General features: G+C 44.2%; 2 protein-coding genes across 4 annotated transcripts in view; both read left to right on the top strand.

Annotated features, from left to right (window-relative positions):
* The window catches only part of LOC144518755 (tetratricopeptide repeat protein 28-like), a 323665-nt gene extending 307967 nt beyond the window's left edge, over nt 1-15698 (top strand). For 2 of the 3 annotated variants that reach the window (XM_078251654.1, XM_078251656.1), the window contains 11 exons: nt 3844-3988; nt 4095-4274; nt 5414-5958; nt 7622-7869; nt 7975-8099; nt 8371-8602; nt 9595-9671; nt 10305-10328; nt 11117-11246; nt 12603-12710; nt 13796-15698. In XM_078251654.1, coding sequence (XP_078107780.1) covers nt 3844-3988; nt 4095-4274; nt 5414-5958; nt 7622-7869; nt 7975-8099; nt 8371-8602; nt 9595-9671; nt 10305-10328; nt 11117-11246; nt 12603-12710; nt 13796-15417 — 3436 coding nt within the window. In that variant the 3' untranslated portion in view covers nt 15418-15698. The remainder of the gene's footprint in view (nt 1-3843; nt 3989-4094; nt 4275-5413; nt 5959-7621; nt 7870-7974; nt 8100-8370; nt 8603-9594; nt 9672-10304; nt 10329-11116; nt 11247-12602; nt 12711-13795) is intronic. The other variant, XM_078251655.1, reaches the window with a different exon arrangement.
* A 4831-nt stretch (nt 15699-20529) lies between these two features.
* Nucleotides 20530-27264, top strand: part of LOC144518758 (phosphatidylinositol transfer protein beta isoform-like) — a 35447-nt gene continuing 28712 nt past the window's right edge. Inside the window, exons 1-2 of the mRNA XM_078251663.1 lie at nt 20530-20618; nt 25652-25682. Of these exons, the coding sequence (XP_078107789.1) occupies nt 20599-20618; nt 25652-25682 (51 nt within the window). The 5' untranslated portion in view covers nt 20530-20598. The remainder of the gene's footprint in view (nt 20619-25651; nt 25683-27264) is intronic.

Raw genomic sequence — 27264 nt, 5'->3', positions numbered from 1 at the left:
TATTGAAGTTCATAAATAGGTGTTTTCAACACGGGTGTGACGTCGTTCCCCGCTCTGGCTTCCAAGTTCCGAGGTAAATGGAACGCACCGTTTGTATCCCCTCTCAGATCACACTTAAAGTCTTTCAGCTGTAGCCCAAAATAAAAAGCCGCTGAATGCTTTCTTCACCCTCAGCGTCGCCACTCTTTGTCTTTCGCTGCTTCCCTCTACACTTGACACTCACCTTCTCTTGGCTTCTCCCTTGCCTCCTCTCTCATTCTTCCTGTCAGGCTAACAAACGATTGTTTGCTTTCCCATGGAGCTCGGCTCATGCCAGGGCCTGGGAGAGAGACGAGAGTGTCGGGAGGCTGGAGGGAAGCCAGTGGCCGGGGGGGCTACCAGAAGGGCAGGATAGGAGGAGGAAACGCTGGCTGGTGGAACAGATGGAGAGTTGTGGCCGTAAAGCTCGGCCCTGTGTGCCTGCAGCGCCGAAGGCTTCTAACCCCACGGCCACAATTAGCACCGTTCCCACTATGTCGTAGAGCTGCAGAGATTAATTGATTACCTCTACAACTATTTTGATAATCAATGAATCCGTTTGAGTCATTTTTTATGTTAAGTTCTCTGATTCCAGCTTGTTAAATATGAATAGGAGAGATCCTCTGGGACAGGAAACTGAATATCTTTGAGTTGTGGACAAAACGAGACATTTAGGAGATCCTGGGTAGCTTACCTGGTAGAGCGTGCGCCCCACGACAGAGGCTCAGTTCTCACCGCAGCGGCCGCGGGTTCAATTCCAAACTGCGGCCCTTTTCTGCATTTCATTCCCAATCTTTTTCCCCTTTCATGTCTAAGCTGTGAAAGACAAAGAAATAAAATAAAAAAAACAAGAACAACAAGACATTTGAGGACATCATCTTGGGTTTTGGGAAACCCTGATCGCCATGTTTCACCGTTTTCTGACATTGTTTTTACTTTGAATCTTGACTTTTTAAACTAACACAGACATAATACAGTTCCAACTACTAAACACGCATACTCACACCAACATACAGAAACATGTGTAGACTACACATATACAAAGTATACATTACCAGTGACCTTCCTTGACCGCTGATATATTGTTCGCCAATGTCCGTGGTTGGCTCAGAGTAGGTCAGTAACAGATGTGGAAACATTTTCCGACATTTTATAGACCAAACAGCTTCTCCATTAATCGAGAAAACAATCGTTAGCTGTAGCCTTAGTGTGTTGTGTGTCTCTACCCGAGCAGGGAGCCGTCACACAGCAGACATGCCTCAAACACACAGGGCTGTCACCTGATTTCTGTTACTACTGCAAAAATACTCACCGGGAGGGCGTTGGCGGCACGTGCAGTCGCAGCAGTGGCTCGGCTCTCTCTCGGTTCTATTCATTGAAGACATCTTATCATCATCTTCATCATCTTGCAGCTTTGAGTGTTGATATGTAGAGAAGGTCCCTGTAAAGATGGGATGAGCCCCACTCTCCGGTTATACTGCCGAGCTTCATGTCTCTGCACTACACTAACCACAGTGCATCACTGCCATCTAGTGGAGCTTTTCATAATTTTCTCAGCAGTATTGCTTCCTGTCATGTGGAGTTACAGTATGTATATGCTAGTGCAGTGGTTCCAGACTTTTTTTTTAATCTGAGGTACCCCCAAAGCCATGCCAGAGGAACTCACGTACCCCTTTTTTTTCCCTCAACCTTTATTGTGCGGCCGCTTAGTTTAATTCATACGTATTAATATCCGACACTGTCCCAACTGCTCCAAATTCCAAACGCCAAGTTGATTGGGTACCCAACAACACACCCGACAAGTGTGAAGGAGATCAGATGAATGGTTCTCGAGATATATGAAAGACAATGGACGGACACACACACACACACACACACACACACAGGGTCCGTGCTTTATAGTTGGATATGTATTCCCTTAGGGATTATAGCAAATCACAATGGAGAACCATATGGCCTGCCTTCATCTTTCTTTCACTCCATGAGACTTTACATCTGACAGCGAGCATGTTAGAAAAAGAAAGACGGGCCTCTACTGTATGATGAGAGGGTTGCATCGCGCTCTTCTCATGCAGCTTAGTACTGCTGCCACACACCCCCACCCACACACACTCAGAAGAGTACAGTGGCTGAGTTTTGTGTCTTATCTGATGTAACATATGAAGCAAGTCAGACATGTAGCTTGTAGGCCACATTCCCAACACGTATTTATTACAGCAGCATGGTTTGATGTTAAAGGAGTGCTGTTTTTTCCACTGACAGGCTCAGATTATTATTCTAAGTGTCTGACAACGGGCCCTATCTTGCACCCGGCTCAGCCCGGCACAAAGCCCGGCACAAAGCCCGGCACAAAGCCCAGCGCAAGTGTCTTTGTTAGTTTAAGACCGACGCAGTTGTCAGTTTCCCGCCCAGCGGCCACATCGTTTAAATAGCAAATAAACCTGCACCCATCTGTGGCCCATGGACGTGCTGGTCTTACAGGGAGGTGTGTTCAGGTGCATTCTGGGCGTATTGTTATCTTGAGGCAGCGGGAAGTGATCGCGCCATTGACCAACAAAAACCTGGTCTAAAGTCAATAACGCAGCATTTCATTGTTATTTTAACAGAGCATTAGTAAAATGAGCCTATGCTTATGCACAGCGTGCGCACACTATGCTTGTTACACACACAGGGGACGCACAGCGGCACACACACATGCAGAAGATTACAAATAAAAATATTACGGTGCTAATCCTCCATCATAATAGCAATGCTCCAAGGTCCAAACGCGCCTGGCTTTTAAAGGGAATGGGAGATGATCTCTGATTGGTTGATTGCATGTTACGCCCAAAACACACCTCTGATTAATGAAGACACTAAGAACAACCCTTTTGAACCATGCGCCCGGCGCACGGACCCTTTTTTCAGCCGTCAAACTAGCAAAAGTGGATTTGGACACGCCCTAAACACACCTGCGCCAGGCGCTTCACGCCGTGCGCGTAGATTGTTAAAATAGGGCCCCTGATGTTGATATTGATTCAAGGACACTCGTGTGGACTAAAGCATGTCCTACGACAGGGGCTGATGCCAGAATGTGAGCCACATTCTGGCATCAGCCCCCAGGAAGATTTTTTTCCCCTCATTTATGGCAGCTCTATGCCCTATTTCAGGCCAAGTGATAAGAGAAAGGTGCCTGAACATCTGTACATCATTTGGGAAAAACATAATGCTGCTCTAATTGCAAATCAAGGATCCCGAACAAAGCCAAGTACATCTTCAATACTTTATATTTAATATTAAACCAACAGAAGAACATGTACTCAATTATATGAGACTTCTTTAGGGAATAGCAAATTAGTAGAAGTATCATAGAACAGTTGAAGGTATTTTAAAAAACCTAAAAGATTGGGGGCGTTTCAGAAAACAGGGCTGGAGCCCCTGAATCCACCTTTTTCAACAATCAACATACTGTAGAAGAATGAACACATGACACAGTCATGAACACATGACCCCTAACCCTAACCATAACTTGTCGTGACAAAAACCGAATGACACTTACTAAAAGAAGCGTTATGTCATAAACGTTTATGACAGTGTCATGTCACCCTTATGTAGAGACTTTCAAATAAAGTGCAACCGAATAATGCTTATAAAGTCCTGCCCCTACTTTACAATATCATATTATTACAGAAAATGAAATACAGCTGTACAGCATACAAACATGTAAACTAACTGTAAATGCATGATGTGGCAAACAGTGCCTTGGGTCTGCAACATGAAAGTAAAAGTATGAGGTGGACACTGAAAACAGTATTTCTTGACGTTGTGTTTGTTGTGTTTGTGCAGGAGTTGCCAGAGTATGACCAGCCTGTTCAGTAACACCATGTCACCTGCCAAAGACGGGAACTCTTCGCTGCCTCGTCGCTCCAGCAACCTCGGAAAGCCTCCACTCCGGGCACTTTATGATCTGCTCATTGCACCTATGGAGGGGGTGAGGGCTTCCTCCGTGCCTGGCTGTTGATGTAGTTGTGTGTTAGAGAGAGAAATATTTTGAGAAGTATGAGTATTTTCATTGTACTACGCCTTTTGTCTAACAGGGCTTGATGCACTCCAGCGGGCCCGTCGGCAGGCACAGACAGCTGGTGATGGTGCTGGAGGGGGAACTGTACCTCATCCCCTTCGCTTTGCTCAAAGGAAGCTCGTCCAATGAATACCTGTACGAGCGTTTCAGTCTCATCGCTGTTCCCTCCATCCATGGCCTTGGAACCAGCTCAAAGGTTGGCCTTCTCCTTCACATGACTAAAAAATATAATGCCGTACTTTTGTGATTGAAATTTTTATTTGCAAATATGACAAACAACAGCTCATATGGTACAACTTACAGAACACAAATAAGACGAGAAGGTCAGATAGTGAAATAGCATTTCAGTCAAAGCATAAGTTATCCTGGTCACAGGGAATGTGAAAAATGAAAAATGTACAAGCTGAGCAGACAAGAAGTACAGTAGTATTAGTTAAATAAAATAATCAAACAAAATATCAGTAAATTAAATAAATATGGCATAGAAATCCGGTTACAATCTCATAATCAGGCTACTAGTTTGAAGTCAGGTGGACCATAAAGTAATCCCAAATTTTTTTCCCTTATCCTGGCCAGCATAACCTCATATGATGCTGTCTCACTCATGAGGAGTTTCCACCCCTGCATTGTTTGGTTTATGGGTGATTTCCAGTGTCTCAATATAATTCTGGCAGCAGAACTGATATTGGCGTGGCTCCTCCTGCCCTTGTCCCTAAGAATTCCTAATGCTGTACTTTGATTTGAAACTCACGATTTGGGTAACACTTTATAATAACTGCGCACTATGAAGCTTTAGTCAAGTATTAGTAAATACTTCATTAAGCATTGTTCCTACATTAATACACAGTAGTATGTTTACAAACACAGTTATACATGTTTTATTTTTGATTGATAAGCTCATCATACATATACATAAATAGACGTGTACATATACACATGCAAAAATAAATAAAATGACAATGACATAACCCACCAAAAACAAATGGTTCCGGAGAAACCAGACCCACGTGACGCGTTCGTCCAATCAGCTGCCGGTTTTCATTTTTGGGCGACAATACAGATTAGCGCCGTCTGCTGTTATGGAGACGTATTACGTCTCGTCGCTTTGGTCTGTTCTGAGGCACTTTGTTGACCAACTCGGGAAGACTGATCAATCCAACTGTCTTTTCTGCCGACGTTTGGCCGTCGGCTCTGTGTGTCTGGGCCTTTATGCACACCCCTTCGAATAAAGTGTAACCGAAACTCCTATAAAAACAGTTGAGGACCTTTTTATTTCAGGGTGCTGAGAAGCCATCTTTTACAAATGAATGATGAATGTTGTTTTTGTGCTCCTAGGCTCACTCCCGGCGCCCTGGACCGGCTCCATGTGGCGGTGTCTCGATGGCAGCGGTGGTGGGGAACCCTCGCCTGCCCTCGCCCGTGATGGACCGCTGGCTGTGGGGACCCATGCCCTCTGCAGAGGAGGAGGCCCTAATGGTGGCTGAGCTGCTGGGCTGCCAACCGCTGGCCGGCACTGCTGCCACCAAGGAGCGGGTGATGAGTGCCCTCACACAGGCGGAGTGTGCCCACTTTGCCACCCACATTTCCTGGAAACTAGCAGCTCTGGTGCTCACCCCAAACCCTGAGAGCGTGCCCGGTGGAGCAGGTTCCAACGTGGGAGTTGGAACCGTGGGGAGAGGTGCAGGGGGGAGAAGAGGCAGCAGTGGCCGAGGCAGGAAGGGCTCCATTGGAAGCGGCTACACCATCCCCGAGTCTCTTCACATGCAGGACGACAGCAGTGACGTGGAGAGCATATGTGACAGCCCGCCCCTGCAGGAGTTCCTGCTCACAGCTGCAGATATATTGGACCTGAGGTTGCCCGTCAAGCTGGTGGTGCTGGGGTAGGTTGGCTGGTTGGTGCTGCTGCAAAATAGCCTCAGGAAGGAACTTGTTTTGGTGGAACATGTGTATGTCCAAAAGTAGTTTTAGTCGTGCAACAGAAAACTCCGATTGGACAGATAGTCTAGCTAGCTGTCTGGATTTACCCTGCAGAGATCTGAGGAGCAGTTAACCATAGTCCTCACAAATCCACCGGAGGTTAGAACGCCAACACAAAGAAAGAGGAAGGAGACGGAAATCTGGCGGATCTTGGAGCAATCCCCTAAATTAATCGTCGTCAATATAGACTAGTTGGCTGGTTACAGGACACACATTTACATAGTGGTCTGTGTGTTGATTTAGGTCCTTACATTATATTTTTTATTATATTCTTATGGCAGTAATTAAGTTATTTGTTTTTGTCTATGTGTTCACATAGACTGCAGAGGTTGTCAGATGTTCTGGCGACAACGCAGGTCTTCCCATTCATTTTTGAATGGGGGTAGTGTGTTTAGGCTGCGGCGGTGGGGGGAGGGGCTGCAGGGGGGAGCCTGAAAAATAAACGCTGTGGCCTGTGGCGAAAAGTTGAGACAGATTAAACTTTTTGAGTCATGTGAGCCTGGATCAGACTTGTCGGTGTGTTTTGAGGCGGTGTGAGAGTCCCGTACAGAAAACAGGAAACATCACTGCCTCTATTGCTGCCACGAGAAAGTTTTAAAACACAAAACACAAGCTCTGAACTGCCCGGGAGTTTGTGTGTTAGATTCATCTTTTTTCTTTCTCTCTTTTGCTGCGTTCCAGACCCAATTTTTAGCCTGTAAGTTACGGCTTCAAGTCACGACTCACGCGTCAGCTAGCGTTAGTTAGCGGCTACCTAACGTTGACGTTAGCTATCGCTAGCTGATACTAGCGATTTCTAGTCGGCGACATATTTTGGGCTTCATTTAATAAACATAACCTGTAGTAGTACACAATCGTATGTGTATTGTTTTGATTACAATGTGCGGAATTACTTTACGTTGCCTATTTATGTCTATTTATTTCTATTTCTCACCGTTAATCAGCGGCGTCTGTACAGCATCATCAGGGGGTCGCCATTGTTGTTTATGTGTGTGTGTGACGTCAAAAACGATCTGGTACGAGTTCACGAGTGGTAAGTTACGGGTTAGACCGTCGTTCCAGGGCACTTTCATGGGTAGAAGGTTGTGAAAACACGAGTTACGGGTTGCCTGGAACGCAGCAATATGTAATATGTATTTCTCCATGAAATGAAGCTGCCTTCAAGTGCGGTCGGAAAACGTTGAGATCTATAAACTATCTGACGGAAAACAATAACTGTGAACTATATAGTCTACTTGTGCTACATTGGGGGGTTAAAGAACACAACATGACGTCACACAAATAGGCCATTTCCCACCGCCGCACAACCCTGCAAAGAATCATCGGATCGCTTTTTCTGGTCTGAATGGGCTCTGAAACTATGATCAAATCAGTCCCACTATAGATCAGAATTGAATGTTGATTTACAGAAGGCATTATATACAAGGATGTACTAAAAAAGAAATGGTAATGTAACTTATGAGAATTGAATAGAATAGCCTAGTAAGATAATAAAAGCAAAAATGCTGTTATGCTATTGAATGTTAATAGCTTCCTTATTCAATGATATGTCTTGTGTGGCTACAGGTCGTACCAGGAGTCCAGCAGCAAAGTGACAGCAGACGGTGTGGTGGGACTGACCAGGGCCTTCCTGGCTGCCGGGGCTCAGTGTGCTCTCGTGTCCCTGTGGCCTGTCCCCGTCGCAGCCTCCAAAGTGTTTGTCCACGCCTTCTACACCGCGCTGCTCAACGGGACCAAGGCCAGTGCAGCGCTGGCAGACGCCATGAAGACTGTCCAGAGCAGCAAGCAGTACTCGCACCCCTCCAACTGGGCAGGTTGGACACATTACCCACTCATGTGCTAATTCTACATTCCCATAATAAAAAAGCGATGACTTTGTGTGTAATGGAGCTCTTTTTCACTGCTTATTTTCTTTCCAGGATACATGCTGATTGGTAATGATGTGAAGCTCAACAGCCCGTCTTCTCTCATTGGCCAAGCGTTGGCAGAGATTCTACAGTATCCAGACAGAGCGCGTGATGCTCTGAGAGTTTTACTCCATCTGGTGAGACATGGAGACAGACAGACAGACACACACACACACACACACACACACACACACACACACACACACACGCACACAAACACACACACACCCACACATACACACACAAACACGACACACGCCACACACACACACACACACACACACACACACAAGCCACACACACACACACATACATACACCACACACACGGACTTTCCTACAATACAAAATGTCACCACCAAAGACGCGCAGATATGCTGACGACGCTGCACTTCGCTGGTACTTGCAGGTGGAGAAGTCTCTTCAGAGGATACAGAACGGCCAGCGTAACTCCATGTATACATCCCAGCAGAGTGTGGAGAACAAGGTGGGGGGTGTCCCTGGCTGGCAGGCGCTGCTGACCGCTGTGGGCTTCCGTCTCGACTCGGTGGGCAGCGGGATGCCTGCTGCAGTCTTCTTTCCCACCGCTGATCCAGGGGACAGGCTCCAGCAGTGCAGCACCACTTTACAATCCCTGCTGGGTATGTACCTGAAACAAGCTCTACAGCAGTGGCGCTGGCAGGATTCTATTTCACAAAAAAACCGCCCTGCCCGCTGAAGCGGTTTACTGCGCCAGAAATCAGCTGTTCTTATAACATTTAATGTGTATGAGAGTGTGCTCCTAGCGTACTTTTATCATATCAAGACGACCAGATCATGACAATATTTTTACGAGAGACGTTTTGTGAGAGAGAGAGAGAGAGAGAGGGAGAGAGAGAGAGAGAGAGAGAGGGGGGGAGGGAGGTGGATGTGCATGTGCTTAAAGCAAATAGCTGTCACTGAGCCTGTACGGAGATGTGAATGACATGGTTTCTCTGTGTGCCATGTAAACATATATAACACATACAGTATATATACATAGGGCTGGGCAATATATCAATATTATATTGATATCGTGATATGAGACTAGATATCGTCTCAGATTTTGGATATCGTAATATTGTGTTGTCTTTTTCTGGTTTTAAAGGCTGCATTACAGTAAAGTGATGTACTTTTCTGAACTTACCAGACTGTTAATGTAGTCTTACCAGACTGTTCTTCTATTATTTGCCTTTTCCCCACTTTACATTACTGATGATTAGTTATCTAAAAGTGTGAAGATATTCTGTTAAAGCACCAACTGTCAACCCCAGAATATCGCCGCAATAACGATATCGAGGTATTTGGTCAAGAATATCGTGATCTCTGATTTTCTCCCTATCGCCCAGCCCTATATATACACACAAACACACATATTTCTACAGTACCAGTGCTAATTTTTGGCTGAGACAAAGTTCTTGGCCGTCTGCTTGCTGTGTCAGACCCTTTACTGATTTGGTGATTACGTGACCAAACAGTTCTGTCTTCAGTGTTTGTACCGTTTCATATCACTCCCCAGATCACCTGTTTAGTCATAGTGCTCCTTAGTTTGGGGTTTAAAGTGTGTGCTGTGTGTATGAATAATGAGGAAGTTCCTTTTGATCCCATCCCTTAGGTCTGCCGCCGCCCGCTCTCCAGGCTTTGTGCAAACTCATCACAGCTTCAGAGGCAGGGGAGCAGCTCATCAATCGGGTAGGCCCCCTGCAGCTCTGAGCAAACGCTGCTGGATTTTTAAATCTGATAGAAATCGTTCTTTGGCCTCAAATAACAAAACACCATTGCTATTGTTCTGTGTAAAGAGCTCTTGAGACAGCCCCTCTTACTTTCTCTGAAACTTTTGCATGCCTTTGTGCCACGAGGCTCTTGCTAGAAGAGAATATTTTAGGGATATATGGTTGCATAACTTAGTTATGTGAGGACTGGATACACACTAACGGAAGCCTAACGAGCAGCCGTTCAAGTACAAAGTCTAAACTGCAGTCTGAGTGCTGTTCTCCTGCACGCACGCTCGTGAGCCCGGAGGATTAATGTAACGCATTTATGCCTGTTTACACGCAACATGTGGCTATCACGTGCTTAAAGTGAAATACTATGCTGTTAGTTGGTGTTGCCTCATAGTGCAAATACGGGTCTCAATGCACAGAACATGGAACATGGTCAGCCTAATCTGCGTATGCTGATTGCATCAAACTGTTAAACACTTCTGTCACTTGTTGCTGTTATCCTTCTTGTTGACCTGAACCCTTGTACCCTTTGTGAATGGCCTTTGTGCATGCGATTAAAAGCCTATTCTCTCTCCCCCTGCCCCTACCGTGCGGTCTGAAGGCTGTTAAAAATATGGTGGCAATGGTAAGTGCGCCTTCACCTCCCTGCACTCCATCCCATTCTGCGCCTTTTCCTCCGCTCTCCACTTTCTGTCCTGCTAAACTTTCCAAAGAAAAATCACTTTGTGTAGAAGCTGCATGACAATTTAATGATCTTGATTGTCTTGTTTTTTTTCATGCTGTTTAGCGTTTGCATGCATAAAGTGTAGCCTAACAAACTCTGTTTATAATTCTTTTTTCCTTGCTGGTTCCTGCAGTCTGATCTTAGGGATTTTGAGTATTAAAAGATTTCCAACCCTGGTTCAGAGGAAATTACAGGTCAGGGGACAGTTTCAGGGTTGGTAGAAAGGGATAAAGCTATGACGTAAGAAACAAACCTCTCATAGTTATGAAGCGTGCAGTGAGCAGACGAGGCATGTTTCTATTTTCTGCAGTTTCGTCATGTTGGCAAAGGTGTCTCTGTAAAAGTAATCTCCAAAAAAAACAGGCAAGTGTGCTCCCAGGGCATGAGATAACCCCCGTAAAGCTTCCCTGCAGATATTCTTTTGCTCCGAGGACTCAAACAGAAACCCATTCATACCTTATGTTTACAGTAGTTCCACAATAAGATGTGAATGAAATAGAGGACAATGCAATTGAGAGCATGGAACTACAGTCACTCTGGATGATTTCATTCTTCATAGAATAGAAATTGTTTGATCACACAATTTCTTTTTTACCCATTAATCGCATCTCCAGTCAAATTCTACACTTTATTGTGTCCCTGTGCTCGTTCCTAACCACTCTGCTCCTCTTTTCCCTCTTTTTCTCCAGCTCCACCAGGTGCTAGTCCAACTCCAGACGGGAGAGAAAGAACAGGATTTCTCCCTCCTGCCCATTCAGGTGTCCATCAGTGTGCAGCTCTGGAGACTGCCAGGGTGCCACGAGTTCCTGGCTGCTCTCGGTGAGTCAACGGTTACCTAGTCTCGCTTTGCCAGATCCTCCTCCAAAGCGCGTTGGAGGAGGGTCTGGCTACTCCACATAGCATTCGGGGATGGGAGAAAAACGTGCTCTGGTTTATTGGCATTTATTGGAGAAAAGCAGCAGTGTCTCTGCAAAATAGCCTCTGGAAGCAACTTGTTTTGGTGGAACATGTGTACGTTCAAAAGTTGTTTTCGTCGTGCAAAAGAAAACTCAGATTGGACAGATAGTCTAGCTAGCTGTCTGGATTTACCCTGCAGAGATCTGAGGAGCAGTTAACCATAGTCCTCAGAAACCCACCAGAGGTTAGAACGCCAACACAAAGGATATCTGGCCTAAATGAGTGAAATCCTGCGGATTTTACAGCTACAACGGAGCAATCCCGGATGTAGAACGTCTATATAACGGATATAGACTAGAGCTGTAATCGGGTCTAAAAAGTCAGCCCCCGACAACAGAATTCGGCCCAAGCCCGACAAGTACATTTTGATTGACAGCTTTTTAAAAGCCCAAACCCATTTACAGCCCAACATTATTTAAATGCGCGCACGCACACACACAGCTCTTTTCTTTCTGTCGTACTTTAACAGAATGTCGCGATTTTTGCATTTCACATAACCCACTGGCTCATTATCCTCATTATGCATGGTCAAAGGTTTTCCACACCTCAGACTTTTTGCTTTTTTTGCCGGTGCAACCAAAACGTAATCGCCAGAGGCCAGCCTCCGTTTCACCTCCTCAGCATCCATTTTCGCGCTAATCGAAACGCATCACCGTGATTTGTCGGTATTTTTCATGTTTTTAGGAGCATGTATGCAGTGCATTCGGAATCGGTGTCTCAATCAGGGTTTTTACTGCAGTTTGTGACAGTTTACGGCTTCTCGCCTGTTTACAGCTTACGGTCAGCTCTGTGCGTTGCTATGGTTACTGTACACAAACCAACCAGCCGACAGTTTGCAGGGCTGCGGTAGAGATGCACGGCCGAAAGAAAAGAAGGAGAAACACAGCTACTTTTAAACATTATGAAAGAATTAGATCAGCAGGTTTCTGGATCTGAGCCGACCTTTTCTAGAAGCTGGTTGAAGGAATGAAGGAGAGACGCTGTGTTCACACGCTCCAACAAGTCCTCCACCGCTGGAACACTCTGAAAAATCCTATTTTACATGGCTGCATGTAAATGGCAATCTTAGTGGAATATTCATTTCATTAGCCATGTTAACAGCTTAGTCAGAATATTGTCTTTTTTGGAATAATGACAAAACCGAAACAATATGTGCATGTAAACGTAATCACTGTCAAATGTATGAGTTACAACTGTTGTGCTTTTGTGTGTGTGCAGGATTTGACTTATGCGAGGTTGGCCAGGAAGAAGTGGTGCTGAAGACCGGCAAGCTAGCCAACCGCCGCACCCTGCACTTTGCGCTCCAGTCTCTGCTGGCGCTGTTTGGTAAGTACACTTATACGGTGGCTGGGTTGGCTCAGTGGGTAGAGCGGGCGCACATATACATAGAGGTATATGCATCAACGCAGAGGTCCGGGGTTCGAGTCCGACCTGTGATGATTTCCTGCATGTTCCCCTCTCTCTCTCCCATTACTCACCTAGCTGTCCTGTCCATTAAAGGCAGAAATGCCCCAAAAAAATAATCTTAAAAAAAAATAAAAGTATACTTATATGTTCTTCTCCAGGAGTGTCAAACTAAATATCACTTGAAAATGACAATCACATCAAGAGCCAGACATGTATAGTTTATTAACATGCTTTTATTTTATCGAAAAAATCTAATATCTATGACTGCATTACTGCATGTCTCATATTGTCTTCTCACTCACGGTTTGGTCGACATAAAGTCCTAAAAAAGTCAGGAAAAAAGCTCCTCAGCCATCATAGAAAAAAAAAGCGCCCAAAAGGTTGGAAAAAGTGACAAAAACTCCAGAAAAAGCTACAAAATCTTTGGTAAAAAGTGACAAAAACTAGGTGGGCCAAAATGTATTGTGAACCTAAATTGATATGGGGGCCAGATAAAAATCTGCCATGGGCCGGATTTGGCCCGCGGGCCTTGAGTTTGACACATGTGCTCTTGTCCTTTTTTTCAGTCAAAATGAATGTTGTGAATCTGAACAAAGTCTCTCATCAGCTCTTTTAATTGGAGATGTATCTGCGTGAATCTACCTTGAACCAGTCCTCCTTTTTCATGGAGCCTCTTTTTTTTAATCTATCTACTCTCGCAACTGTTAAAAAAAATATATATATATACATATATATATTTTTGTGTGTGTGTTACACTTGAAAGTGCAGTTTCCTACTGATATTGTCTTTCACTAACACAAAAAATCTCGGCGTGTCTTTGGCGATGTGTTTATTGCGCCAGTTGATATTGAAATGACGATAAAAGAACTATTTATTGCGCTGCCTTAGTTAGAACATGCGTCATCGGATGTTTCACAACAATGTGCGTTCATCTTTTTTTAGCAATCCTGTTGTTTTTATCAGCTGTCACATTATTTCCCTTCCTCTTCTTTCTCTTTGTTCAGACTCGACAGAGCTTCCCAAGCGTCTGAGCCTGGACAGCTCCTCTTCCCTCGAGTCTCTAGCTTCAGCCCAGTCTGTGTCCAACCCCCTGCCCATGGGATACTCAAGCCTCCCCTTCTCCCCTCCGTGCCTGGACAGTCAGGCCTCGGACGCCATCTCCGTCTACAGCCTCAGCTCTGTAGCCTCCTCCATGAGCTGCGTTTCCAAGTCCGAGTGCGATTTCCTCGGCCATCGGCAACGCGGCGGGGCCACGGCTCACTACTCCATCCACAAACACCCTCACGTTCCGCGGAGTCGCTCCTCGCCTCACGGGGCAGCTGCTGCCACAGCGGCGGCAGGGGCCCGCGGGGAGGACGAGGAATATGAGGGATTTTCCATCATCAGCAGCGAACCGCTGGGAAGCCACTGCGACTCTTTGCCGCTGCCGCCGGGCCACAGCCAGCGGCACCACCGCGGAGGCAGGGGGGTCGTCGGTGGGTCCAGCGCAGGAGCAGGGAGAGGCTACACTGTATCGGTATCGTCCAGGGGCAGCGTCAGCACCCCCACGTCCCCTGTTAAAACATGCCTGGTGCCCAGCCCAAACTCCCCATTCCAGAAGGTAAAGGGTAAGGTGAGCAGCTCAGATACAGGCGAATCGGACCAGTCCAGTACCGAGACGGACAGCACTGTCAAGTCTCAGGAAGAAAAAACTGTCCCTCTGGATCCTCAGGAGCTGGCCCAGAAGATCTTGGAGGAGACCCAGAGCCATCTACGGGCCGTGGGGAGTCTTCAGCGGGCTGGGCCCGAGGGTGCGACAGCTGGAGGAACCTCGGCGCGGAGCAGCGCTTTCCGCTCCTCCGAAACCAGCGCGTTCAGCCGCCCCAACAGCAGCGCTAGCGGCCGAGCCCAGTCATCCCCGAGGCCCAAACCGCCCTCCCGTTCCTCGTCACTGCAGAAGATAAGCTCCGGCTACAACAGTCCTGCGATCTCTGAGTCTTCCCAAAAGGAGGGCAGCCATCCTTCGCCCACTCTGGACAGCCACGCACAGTTCCGATTAAAGTACCCGAGCTCCCCGTACAGCGGCCACATCTCCCGTTCCCCGAGTAACGTGTCTCCCAGTTCTGGTCACCAGTCCCCGGCCGGCAGCGCTCCGTCCCCCGCCCTGTCGTACTCCTCCACGGGCTCCGCCTGCTCCACATCGGCTGACGTCCCAGACCTGGACCGGCTAAGACGAGGCGTCATTGATGAGAAAGTCCAAGCGATCCACAATCTGAAGACCTTTTGGGCCAACGCCGCGGCCCAGCAACAGCAACACCTGGGTCCCATCAGAGCCGTCCACGGCGCTCCCGGATCCCTCGCTTCCGCCAGCAGGGACGTACTGAGCCTTCTGAACCTCTCTCCGCGCCGCTGCTCCCCTAACGATACCCAAGACAGCCTGGAGCTGCGGGAGCTGGGGCTGCAATCACTAGACAGGGGCAGCAAGAACTCCTCCAACGGACACCACTGCTCCAACCCCAGAAAAGTGGCCCCATCGCCGACTATTTCCACACGCAGCAGCCCCGGCGCTCGTTCTATCCGACTACCTGCCGGCAACGGATACAAGTTCCTGTCGCCTGGAAGGTTTTTCCCTTCCTCTAAATGCTGAGACATTTTCAATGAAACGGTTCTATACTTTAATCTAACAGTTACTTTCCTGTGTGCTGGAGGAGTAGGGCACTTTTTTGGGGACTAGTCTCGGTCCACCGAGCTTGACTGAAAGGATTTGATTGGTCAGTGAGTGTGATGCTGCAGAGGCACCTGAATGCTTACGAGAGTGTCTTTGTCTTTGTGCCCATAACACTGTAAATGGGCATGAGAAATACTCAACGACCTGATACTGTGTTTGTGTGTAACTGTGTGTCAGGTAGATGTAAATGCCATTTGGTATTTCCAAAAATCTTTGCTGTTTGTGTGGGCCAAGACGCATCAGCTATGACTGATTTCCTCCATTCTATTTTGTTTTGAAATTTGAATGGTTATTGTTATTATTGTTTGTTATTGTTATTAATATTATAATAATTATTATTATTATTATGTTTTGTAAATTAATTGCAGTGTTTCACAATCAGTATTAAGCGTTTTTATATTATTAAAAAGTGAACAAACCGTGTAAAGATGGATAGAGTGGGGGGAAAAAAAGATTTAATATTTTTTATTGAAATCAAAAGGGCATTTTGCCTGATTTCTTTGTGAATTGAGTGTCTGCTCCGACGCATGGATTCTCTTGCTATTCAATGTTAAGTACCATGTATGACCTTTTTAGCCCATGATTTTTTGAGATTAAACATGAACGTTTCATGACAACCATCTGTCATTTATCAGTAAACGGTTTCAATAAAAAAAAACATCATGTTTGCTTTCTTGTATTCCTGACTTTAAGTTATTCTTTTGTAAGGCAGATGGATGGATGATGGATGGATGGATGGATGGATGGATGATGGATGGATGGATGGAAGATGGATGGATGGATGGATGGATGGAAGATGGATGGATGATGGATGGATGGATGGATGGATGGATGATGGATGGATGGATGGAAGATGGATGGATGATGGATGGATGGATGGATGATAGATGGATGGATGGATGATGGATGGATGATAGAGGATGGATGGATGATAGATGGATGGATGATGGATGGATGATAGATGGATGGATGGATGATAGATGGATAATAGATGGATGGATGGATGATAGATGGATGGATGATTGATGATAGATGGATGGATGAATGATAGATGGATAATAGATGGATGGATGGATGATAGATGGATGGATGATTGATGATAGATGGATGGATGAATGATAGATGGATAATGGATGGATGGATGATAGATGGATGGATGAAGGATTGATGTTAGATGGATGGATGAATGATAGATGGATAGTAGATGGATGGATGGATAGATAGGGACTCACAATATCACTTTTCTGTCACACAAATGTAGCTTTACTTTTCCTACATTTGTCTTTTCTCCATTTAAAGGTATAGTACGTGATGTTAATCTAACACACTTCTTGTCAAATTCAGTGAATATCTCCTCACGGTCACCTAGCTCTCTATTTTATGTGTGTGCGCTGAAAAAAAATCTTGCGTTAATACACAGCCCTGGCTGTGTAGATGGAAAACGAACAAAAAGGAGTGCACGAGCCCCAAAACCCTGTTCCAGCCAATCAGCAATTAGACTTGCGTATTGCGTATAGACTTGAGTATTCTTGCACTTTCTGTGAACTAGAGTTAAAAAAAATGTGTAATTTGTTTTATCACTGTACAGTATGTAGACAGGAATATTTTGGGTTGATGTTAAACATTTTATAAGAAGGAAAACAATTCAATTTCAAGAAAAAGATAAATGATTTGAAGGTTATGAGTACATTTATTTTTATTTTTGTACAGTTAATTTTGTCATTAGGAAAAGTCCACATTTACACAAAGAAGTGGGCGGAACTCCAAAAACCAAACTTTGGGCAAATTTAATCAAGAACTGCATCAATATGGCAAAATAAAAAGGCAATAAAAAGACAAATTAAGTGTGTAAATTACTCATGGACCGATGATACATTGATTTGCATTTGTATCACGTTTTCCCTTTTTTAACCCTCCTGTTGTCCTCGGGTCAAATTTCACCCATTTTCAAAAAGTTTCTATATCAGAAATTTGGGTTTCTTTCATAGACTTTTAATATTAATGGACAAAGCATCCGGTTCGGCGAAGTGCTGCAAATGCAGAAGTGCCTTAAACCTGCATTCTATCTGAATTCCAGCAGGGGGAGACTCCTTAAACCTGCATTCTATCTGACTTCCAGCAGGGGGCGACTCCTTAAACCTGCTTTCTATCTGAATTCCAGCAGGGGGCGACTCCTTAGACCTGCTTTCTATCTGAATTCCAGCAGGGGGAGACTCCTTAAACCTGCATTCTATCTGAATTCCAGCAGGGGGCGACTCCTTAAACCTGCTTTCTATCTGAATTCCAGCAGGGGGCAACTCCTTAAACCTGCTTTCTATCTGAATTCCAGCAGGGGGCGACTCCTTAAACCTGCATTCTATCTGAATTCCAGCAGGGGGAGACTCCTTAAACCTGCATTATATCTGAATTCCAGCAGGGGGAGACTCCTTAAACCTGCATTATATCTGAATTCCAGCAGGGGGAGACTCCTTAAACCTGCATTATATCTGAATTCCAGCAGGGGGCAACTCTTTAGACCTGCTTTCTATCTGAATTCCTGCAGGGGGCAACTCCTTAGACCTGCTTTCTATCTGACTTCCTGCAGGGGGGCGACTCCTTAGACCTGCTTTCTATCTGAATTCCTGCAGGGGGAGACTCCTTAGACCTGCTTTCTATCTGACTTCCTGCAGGGGGCGACTCCTTAGACCTGCTTTCTATCTGACTTCCTGCAGGGGGCGACTCCTTAGACCTGCTTTCTATCTGACTTCCTGCAGGGGGCGACTCCTTAGACCTGCTTTCTATCTGACTTCCTGCAGGGGTGCGACTCCTTAGACCTGCTTTCTATCTGACTTCCTGCAGGGGGCGACTCCTTAGACCTGCATTCTATCTGAATTCCAGCAGGGGGCGACTCCTTAAACCTGCTTTCTATCTGAATTCCAGCAGGGGGAGACTCCTTAAACCTGCATTATATCTGAATTCCAGCAGGGGGAGACTCCTTAAACCTGCATTCTATCTGAATTCCAGCAGGGGGCAACTCTTTAGACCTGCTTTCTATCTGACTTCCTGCAGGGGGAGACTCCTTAGACCTGCATTCTATCTGAAGTCCAGCAGGGGGCGACATGTGCGGTTGCAAAAGTAGTTCGGTTTCTCTAGAAGTCTATGAGAAAGTGACCCACTTCTCACTTGATTTATTACCTCAGTAAACATTTCCATAATGAGTTTATGGTCTCAATCGCTAGTTTTAAGTCTTCTGCGACACAGAATGATGTTCATGTTTTGAATTATGGTCTCGTTGATTTTAAAATCGATGATAAAGCAGGGGGTGTTTTAGGGCGTGGCTACGATGTGATTGCCAGGGAAAGTCATTGAAATATATAAAATGGACCAACAGATCCCGTGTCTCTGGACGGAGACCAGTGAAGGATATTAGAAGCACTTTTCCGCGTTACTGCGCAGTCTCAAACTGAGCTTGAAGACGTAGATGTGACGTGAGCAACCTGTCTGAAAGTTGTAAGTCTGTAAAAGTAGCGCCAAAATGAATGGCAGTCAATGGGATGCTAACGGGGGGTGATGGCCTCATGGATGTATTAAGAGAAGGATGGCCTGGTAGCATCAAAATGGCGCCATAGGAGCTACGCCTTCCGAGCATAGACAGTATATAAGAATGGACCACCAGATCCCGTGTCTCTGGACGGAGACCAGTGAAGGACATTAGAAGCTCTTTCCCGGTGATGGCTGAGCGTTACTGAGCAGCCTCCAACTGAGCTTGAAGACGTAGATGTGACGTGAGCAACCTGTCTGAAAGTTGGAAGTCTTCTGGTAGCTGTGCCAAGAGAAATCTCAATCATTCCCAATCTAGCAGAGACGGAGAGCGTAGGTATATGTAAGGAGATAACATAGACACAGGCCAATTATTGATCACTAAAATGATAGTTAACATTAGTCATTACACTTAAACAGCTGATGGAAGTCCAAACTGCCTGAGAGCTTCTCCTGTACTATACGGTAACTCCTCTACTATGAGACAGGAAGTCTCGTGGTTATGACACAATCGTTAGCCTATTTTTATAAAAACGTCTGCTACGGAGCCATAACGTGAGCTACAAGGTAATGGAGCCTTTTATACATTGTCGTGTTTCTTTAGAAATAAACAACGGACAAATAGAGTCTTTAAACGCTTCAGATGTAAAGGTATTCTCTGTCAAAGTGACGTCAAAATGAATGGCAGTCAATGGGATGCTAACGGGAGGTGATGGCTTGGTAGCATCAAAATGGCGCCATAGGAGGTTTGCCGTCCGAGGAGAAGCTAACCCCCTTGGCGAAAGTGTAACATATCGTGGCTCCTCCCTCTCTCCTCCCTCACTCCTCCCTCTCTCCTCCCTCTCTCCTCCCTCTCTCCTCCCTCACTCCTCCCTCTCTCCTCCCTCTCTCCTCCCTCTCTCCTCCCTCCTGCCTAAAATCATCACATCCACAACCCATGGATGTATTAAGAGAGCCACAACCAGGATGGCTGCGCCCGTAACGGCAAACTCAACGACTCATAGCAGATCTCCACAAACCAACGGGTGACGTCACACATGCTCTGTCCATTAATATTCACAGTCTATGGTTTCTTTCAACCAAATTGTCAAAGAAAATAACGTGGATGGTTCCCTACAACTATTACTCTTCACAAGTAAAATAAATGATCAATTCACTACTTTCATTGAATTTGGGTGTTTTATTCAATTCTATAGCATTTGAATAAAAAAATAAAATAAAAAAAGAGCGTTGAAAAAAGTGACAAAAAATGTCGGAAAAAGCTTTAAAAACGCAGGGGGAAAAAATCGACAAATAAATAGGAAAAAGTGACAAAAACGTTGGGAAAAGTGAGTGTCGAAAAAATTTTGACCCAGAAAAACAAGTTGCGTGGGTGATGAGAAGACAACGCAAGGGTTAAATCAAATGTATGAAAAATATATATTCTTTGTTTTTGTTAATGTACTTGTGTTCTTTTAATAAAGTTTTTTAAAAACGTCCCCGACGGCACCACCACCGCCCAGCGTATGACGTCATGACGCATCAGCAGCGGTCGCTGGGCAGTAAACAGGCAGCAGCGCTATCGAGAGGGAAAGGGCTACGATGGTCCTCATCAAGGAGTAGTAAGTGCAGTGTTTCTCTTTTAAGACAATATTGAAACAACTTCATCGTGTAGTAACGGAGCCGGGAAGGCGCGGCAGTTATTTTGTCAGTGGTTTGACATTAATGAAAACTTTTCATCTTGACTCAGTGTCTGTCAGACACACGAGGGAAGAGCTGGGTATGGCCTACCGGTTACCGGCGGGGCTGACAGCGGTAACTTAAGACACTGTGTGACAGCTGCTGTTATCCTACAGTTTCTCATTCTCATAGTGACTTAATGTAACGTTAGCTGGCCTCTAAACACTTACGTCTGTGGTTTGTGTTTTGACGATAAGAGTAGCGGCGTTTGTGCCTTCAAGCTGTACAACTTTTAACTAACTTGAGCTACATATTAGCCCACTGTTCGCTAATGCTAACTGTTAGCTTACCTGACGCGTTAACGTGAATGAAAAGCACTGCTGCTAATGTTATCTTTGCAATATTGACACATAAACTAGCGGCGGCGCCAACTAATCTTACCCGGGATAAGAGACTTAGATTTACATGCGGATTAGCTGGTTGTTCTCTCGTGTCAAACTAAGTTTTATTTTTATTTTTTCAATCAACTTAGCCTGCAAGCGGCAGTAGTATGTACAGCGCTGCTCATGAGTTTAGGAACCCATGCTAAAGTCGACTAAAAAGAGGAATAAAAAAATCATCTTTTGGAAATTGTTCTTAATGCCTTAATTAAAATAAAATCCACCCTTTAAGGACACCAATTTTCTTGGTTCATTAATTTTTAATGTATTGTAAATAAATAAATGTTCTTCCTTAAAATACAGGGGGCATAAGTATACACACCCCTATGTTAAATTCCCATAGAGGCAGGCAGACTTTTATTTTGAAAGGCCAGTTATTTCATGGATCCAGGATACTATGCATCCTGATACAGTTCCCTTGGTCCCCCCCATCATCACATACCCTTCACCATACCCCCCCCATCATCACATACCCTTCACCATACCTAGGGATTGGCATGGTTGTATTTCAGTTAGCCTAATAGCTGGTTGATTTGCATTGAGAGATGATTTTATGGAAAGTACCCCATGCCAATCTCTAGGTATGGTGAAGGGTATGTGATGATGGGGGGGTATGGTGAAGGGTATGTGATGATGTGGGGGTATGGTGAAGGGTATGTGATGATGTGGGGGTATGGTGAAGGGGATGTGATGATGGGGGGACCAAGGGAGCTTTATCAGGATGCATAGTATCCTGGATCCATGAAATAACTGGCCTTTCAAAATAAAAGTCTGCCTGCCTCTATGGGAATCTAACATAGGGGTGTACTGACTTATGCCCCCTGTATTTTAAGGAAGAACATTTATTTATTGACGATACATTATTCATTCACAAAGAAAACTGGTGTTCTCAAAGGTTGGATTTTTAATTAAGGCATTAAGATCAATTTCCAAAAGATGATTTTTTTTTTTTTATTCCTCTTTTTAGTCAACTTTATTTAGCATGGGTTCATAAACTTATGGGCAGCCCGGTAGGTAATGTTAGCTAGCCTAGCTGTTAGCCGTGTAACTTCCAATAAAGTTGGACCGAAAGATGCTTGTGTTGACATTTATGGAAGCCCATTTCCGGCTGTAACGTTAAGACATTATAATGTCTAACGCTAAGTATTTCAAAATAATCACTTAGTATATTTTGGGGAAGCTTTTCATTATTTCTAAGTCATTTTTCTGAGATAGTAAGTCATTATCTTTGCTGATATGATCATTATTTTAAGATACTAAGTCATTATTTTGAGACGGTTTCTCACTAAAATGGCTTAAAGGATCTATTTTTATTTAATCACATTGGGGGAAATGGGCTTCCATAAACAAAAGAAGCCATTATCTCTACCCACTGCAGTAAACTAGTCATCATTTTAGACAGTGTTGCGTGACAGGGGAGAACACTGTCACTGTAACTATTTTACCCCAAAAAATACCCTCTTAATTTGTTTTCCAGTCCAGAAAAGCGTAAGTGACCCCCAGATCATTTTTGAACCACAACGGTGCAATAGGGCTCTAAATATAGATAGATAGATAGACTTTATTAATCCCAAACTGGGAAATGACTGTTACAGCAGCAAGTTACAACGACAAACACACTCGCTCACACACGTACAGAAAGTACAAGAAATATAATATAAATAAGATTTAATGAAATAAGAAAAGATCAAAATACCAGAACAGCTACTGAAAAAAAAGAAGCTGATATTCCTTGATCCAATTCCAGTAGTGCTAACCCCTAGAGCAAACCTTCTCTTTCTCATTTTGAAGTGATGCTTTGCTAAAGCATCACGTTGCCTGTTAATTCCAGCTTGTTATAGGCTGCGCTATTGTGCACTTGACACTGAAACGGATACCTGTTGCCGCTACTCCTCCCTTACTCACTACGCTCCATCATGACGACGTGCCCTTGGCTGTGTCAAAGTCAACACCACTCATCATCACAAAGCCTCGTTTTAGAGTCGGCGGCGGCCCGGAGAGACAAAAACATCATCTGTCACTCGGGGGCGTTGTTAAAGATAAACCTAATGTCAACACATGTTAAAGCTATAGTGCCTAGTTTCTGTCGCACCCATGAGGAATTCTAAGTCATGACAACACCACTGTTGTTGCGTCCACATGATACAAGCCTTCCATAAGCCTTCTGAGCCTAGGAGCATTTCACTAATGCTCTGTTAAAATAACAATGAAATGCTGCGTTATTGACTTTAGACCAGGTTTTTGTTGGTCAATGGCGCCATCACTTTCCACTGCCTCAAGATAGCAATACTCCCAGAATGCACCTGAACACACCTCCCTGTAAGACCAGCACGCCCATGGGCCACAGATGGGAGCAGGTGCATTTGTTATTTAAATGACGTGGGCGCTGGACGGGAAACTGACAACTACGTCTGTCTTAAACTAGCAAAGACACTTGTGCCAGGCTTTGTGCTGCACCGGGTGCAGGATAGGGCCCTAATTAATAGAGTTATTGTTAATTCTGGACAAAATGCTCAAAAATCTCATTGTAGCGCTGCAAAGATTAATCGATTAGTTGTCAACTAATAAATCAATCGCCAACTGTTTTGGCAATCGATTAATCGGTTTCATTTTTTCTGAAAACAAAGTCAAACTTCTCTGATTCCAGCTTGTTACACGTGAATGTCTTCTAGTGTCTTCTCGCCTCTGTGACAGTAAACTGAATATCTTTGAGTTGTGGACAAAAACTAGACATTTGAGGACGTCATCTTGGACTTTTTGGGGAAAAAAACACTGATCCACGTTTTTCACCGCTGACATTTTAGAGACCAAACAATGAATCCATTCATCCCAAAGTTAATCTGTGATGAAAATAAGCGTTAGTTGCAGACCTTTCTCATTGTTATGGGTTGGGCCAAAGCTCAACATCATCCAAAAAAAAAAAACCACGGGTAGAAAAAGTGCAGTGCGGTCAGGATGATAAAACAATGTGTTTAAATGTGTCAGCATAGACTAGAGCCTTGCTGCTGTAGATTCATGCTTTGAGAGAACTTCCTCTGCCTCCTTTTCGTTTGCTCTTGCACTTTGTGGTTAGTGGCCGTTGACCGACGTTTCACGTTCGTCGGCGCAAATGATGCAACTAGTTAGGGGATTCCACACTCTGAAGTTTGCTGGGAGAAAAGGTTGCAGTGTACATAAACCATGCAACAAAGTCAGTACTGTCTTTGTGTGGGTATCTTGTCTAAAGATTGTTTTTTCATTTTTCAAACAGCTGTCGGGCTGTCACCGGTCTGTGGAGCACATTTGTTGTTTTTAATCAGTCTTTTTGGCCCCAACGTGGCCTTCTTTTATACCCAATCTCGGCTCTAATATTCCACTCTTGTCTGTCTAGTAACGTGTTCCTGTCATCTCGCTGTGTCAGCAGCGGTGTGTGAGACTGAAGCAGAAATAGTTTTTACCTCCGGAAGAGTGACTGGCTTCCTGTTCTTCAGCAGCTCGGGGGTTTCTCTGAGCGTTGTGGAGGTTATTTTTAAGGCGTGGCTAAAACGTCATTACTGCTTCTTCTACAGGGGTTACGTGTTTTTCATAATGTAATTCACCATTATTTTTGCCCAATATTGAAACCACAATGATGTCCTCCCGGGTCAAAACTGAAATTGGTGGCCGGTTAGCTCAGTGGGTAGAGCTGGCGCACATATGTAGAGGTTTCTCCCTCGACGCAGAAGGTCCAGGGTTCGAGTCCGACCTGTTTGCTGCATGTCTTCCCCTCCCCCCCTCTCTCTCCCCTTTCATATCTCAGCTTTCCTATCCAGTAAAGGCAGAAATGCCCAAAAAAGACACTTTTTTTTGATGCTTTTTTGACATTTATTTTCAACATTTTCTTCTGTACACTCACACCAATGTATTACCACTAGTTTGAAATTCATGGTCAAGAAACCTCATTCATATGAAATTTCTATCATTTTTTTTTTACTTTGCAAGGAGCTTGTTGTATGGAACCATCCATGTCATTTGTTTGGGACAATTTGGATGAAAGAATCCCAAATTTCAGATGTATAAACTTTTAAAAACGGGTCAAATGTGACCCGAGGACAACAGGAGGGTCGACACATTTACTCGTTGACTTTTGGGATACCTGTTGCATTTATTAAAGTTAAAAAAAAAACCTTGAACTGTACAACGTCCCTTCTTCCCTTAATTCGTTTTCTTCCAAAAACAAGAGTTCACTTGCAAAACGTAGTCTGCAAAGGGTTGTTTTTTTCTCTCGATTACATTGTTTTTGTGCTCATTAGGAGCCGGAATTGAAATCGCGATCAACATTTGATGAATCAGACTGCCCTAGTGTGGAGATGTTGTATTATTAAAGTGTGTCATACATCATGACTAGGTAGGCCACGTTGACTTGAATGATGTTTTCCTGCACCTACCTTGAGTGTGATGTTATTTTCGGAGGTAATGTTATGCTTGTTGTTCACTTTAAAGTAAAATGGTAGTGCTTCTGGCACAAGTGCTTATTGAGCAGTGTCTAAGAACTTCTCTGTCTCTCTCTCTCGCAGCCGTGTGGTTTTACCCTGTACTGTTGAGGAGGTGAGTAATCACTTTTTAGACTCCCTTATTATCACGCCACCGTCTTCTGAACATAGTCATACTGAGAAGTAGTAGTAGAGAGTTGTGTGGAGCTATAATATAGTCTTAATTAGCTTTGTAGCAGCTCATTTGGAAATTGTTTGAATGTAACGGACGTTCATTAATATCAAAAACTTAGGCACTAAAGCTTTAAATTAATCGCCAACTATTTTGATACTTTAATCAGTTTGATACATTTTTATATATATATATATATATATATATAAATAAAAAAAAGAAAGAAGTCAAACTTGTGTGATTCCAGCGTGTTAAATGTGAATATGTTCTAGTCTCTTCTCTCCTCTGTGACAGTAAACTGAATATCTTTGAGTTGGGGACAAAACAAGACATTTGAGGACGTCATCTTGGGACTTTTGGGAAACGCTGATCCGCATTTTTCACCATTTTAGAACCAAACAACTAATCCATTAATCCGTAAAATAATTGACAGATTAAACAATGAAATGAATCGTTGTTTGCAGCCCTACTTTATTTCTCTCCTACATTCTTCTTGCAGCCTTAAAACTGGCCAACATTCACTTTCCATTGAAGAAATATATACGAAGTGATTCAGTTCCACTTTACAGACGTTTTCACACTTGCGCCCCAATTCATGTTTTCTGTTAGTCTCACATGCAATAGAACCTTATCCCTTATTTGGGCTTAACGTTTTTAATTAGGAACTACAACGAGCCTCTCTAATGTGCCTTTTCTTATAAGTAATTGAGTAATCCTCCCAAAGATTAAAGGCTGTGAATAATGAATGGCGTACTATATTATCATTTCCAGTTTTTGGCTTCTGGTTGCAAGTTAAGGCAACACAGTCTCATCCAAAAAAATCATTTGTAATTCTTCTGAAGAGCACGATTTGTTCCCCGTGTTTATAGAGGTTTCTGTCATGAATCCCAGACTCTCGCCCTGCTGCCTTATATGGCGATTAAACACGCTTGGCAATCAGTGCCACATTTCAAAGCTCGTTCCAAATAATTGAAAAATAAGAGTTCTCTTTAGGGGAGAAACAGCAAAAAAGAGCTCTGGTGGTTGAAATATAAGCAAACATTCAGGCTTCTGTTGATCAAACATCATAACACGAGACAGCTAGTTAACTTGGCCTGCAGGATGTAGGGTCATTATTTTTATTTTATCAAACTTGTGTGATTCCAGCGTGTGAAATGTGAATATGTTCTAGTCTCTTCTCTCCTCTGTGACAGTAAACTGAATATCTTTGAGTTGGGGACAAAACAAGACATTTGAGGGACGTCATCTTGGGACTTTTGGGAAACGCTGATCCGCATTTTTCACCATTTTAGAACCAAACAACTAATCCATTAATCCAGTAAAATAATTGACAGATTAAACAATGAAATGAATCGTTGTTTGCAGCCCTACTTTATTTCTCTCCTACATTCTTCTTGCAGCCTTAAAACTGGCCAACATTCACTTTCCATTGAAGAAATATATACGAAGTGATTCAGTTCCACTTTACAGACGTTTTCACACTTGCGCCCCAATTCATGTTTTCTGTTAGTCTCACATGCAATAG

Source organism: Sander vitreus, chromosome 5 (assembly GCF_031162955.1).
Source record: "Sander vitreus isolate 19-12246 chromosome 5, sanVit1, whole genome shotgun sequence".
In the NCBI taxonomy this organism is placed as follows: domain Eukaryota; kingdom Metazoa; phylum Chordata; class Actinopteri; order Perciformes; family Percidae; genus Sander; species Sander vitreus.
This window is presented reverse-complemented; position numbering and strand designations above follow the sequence as displayed.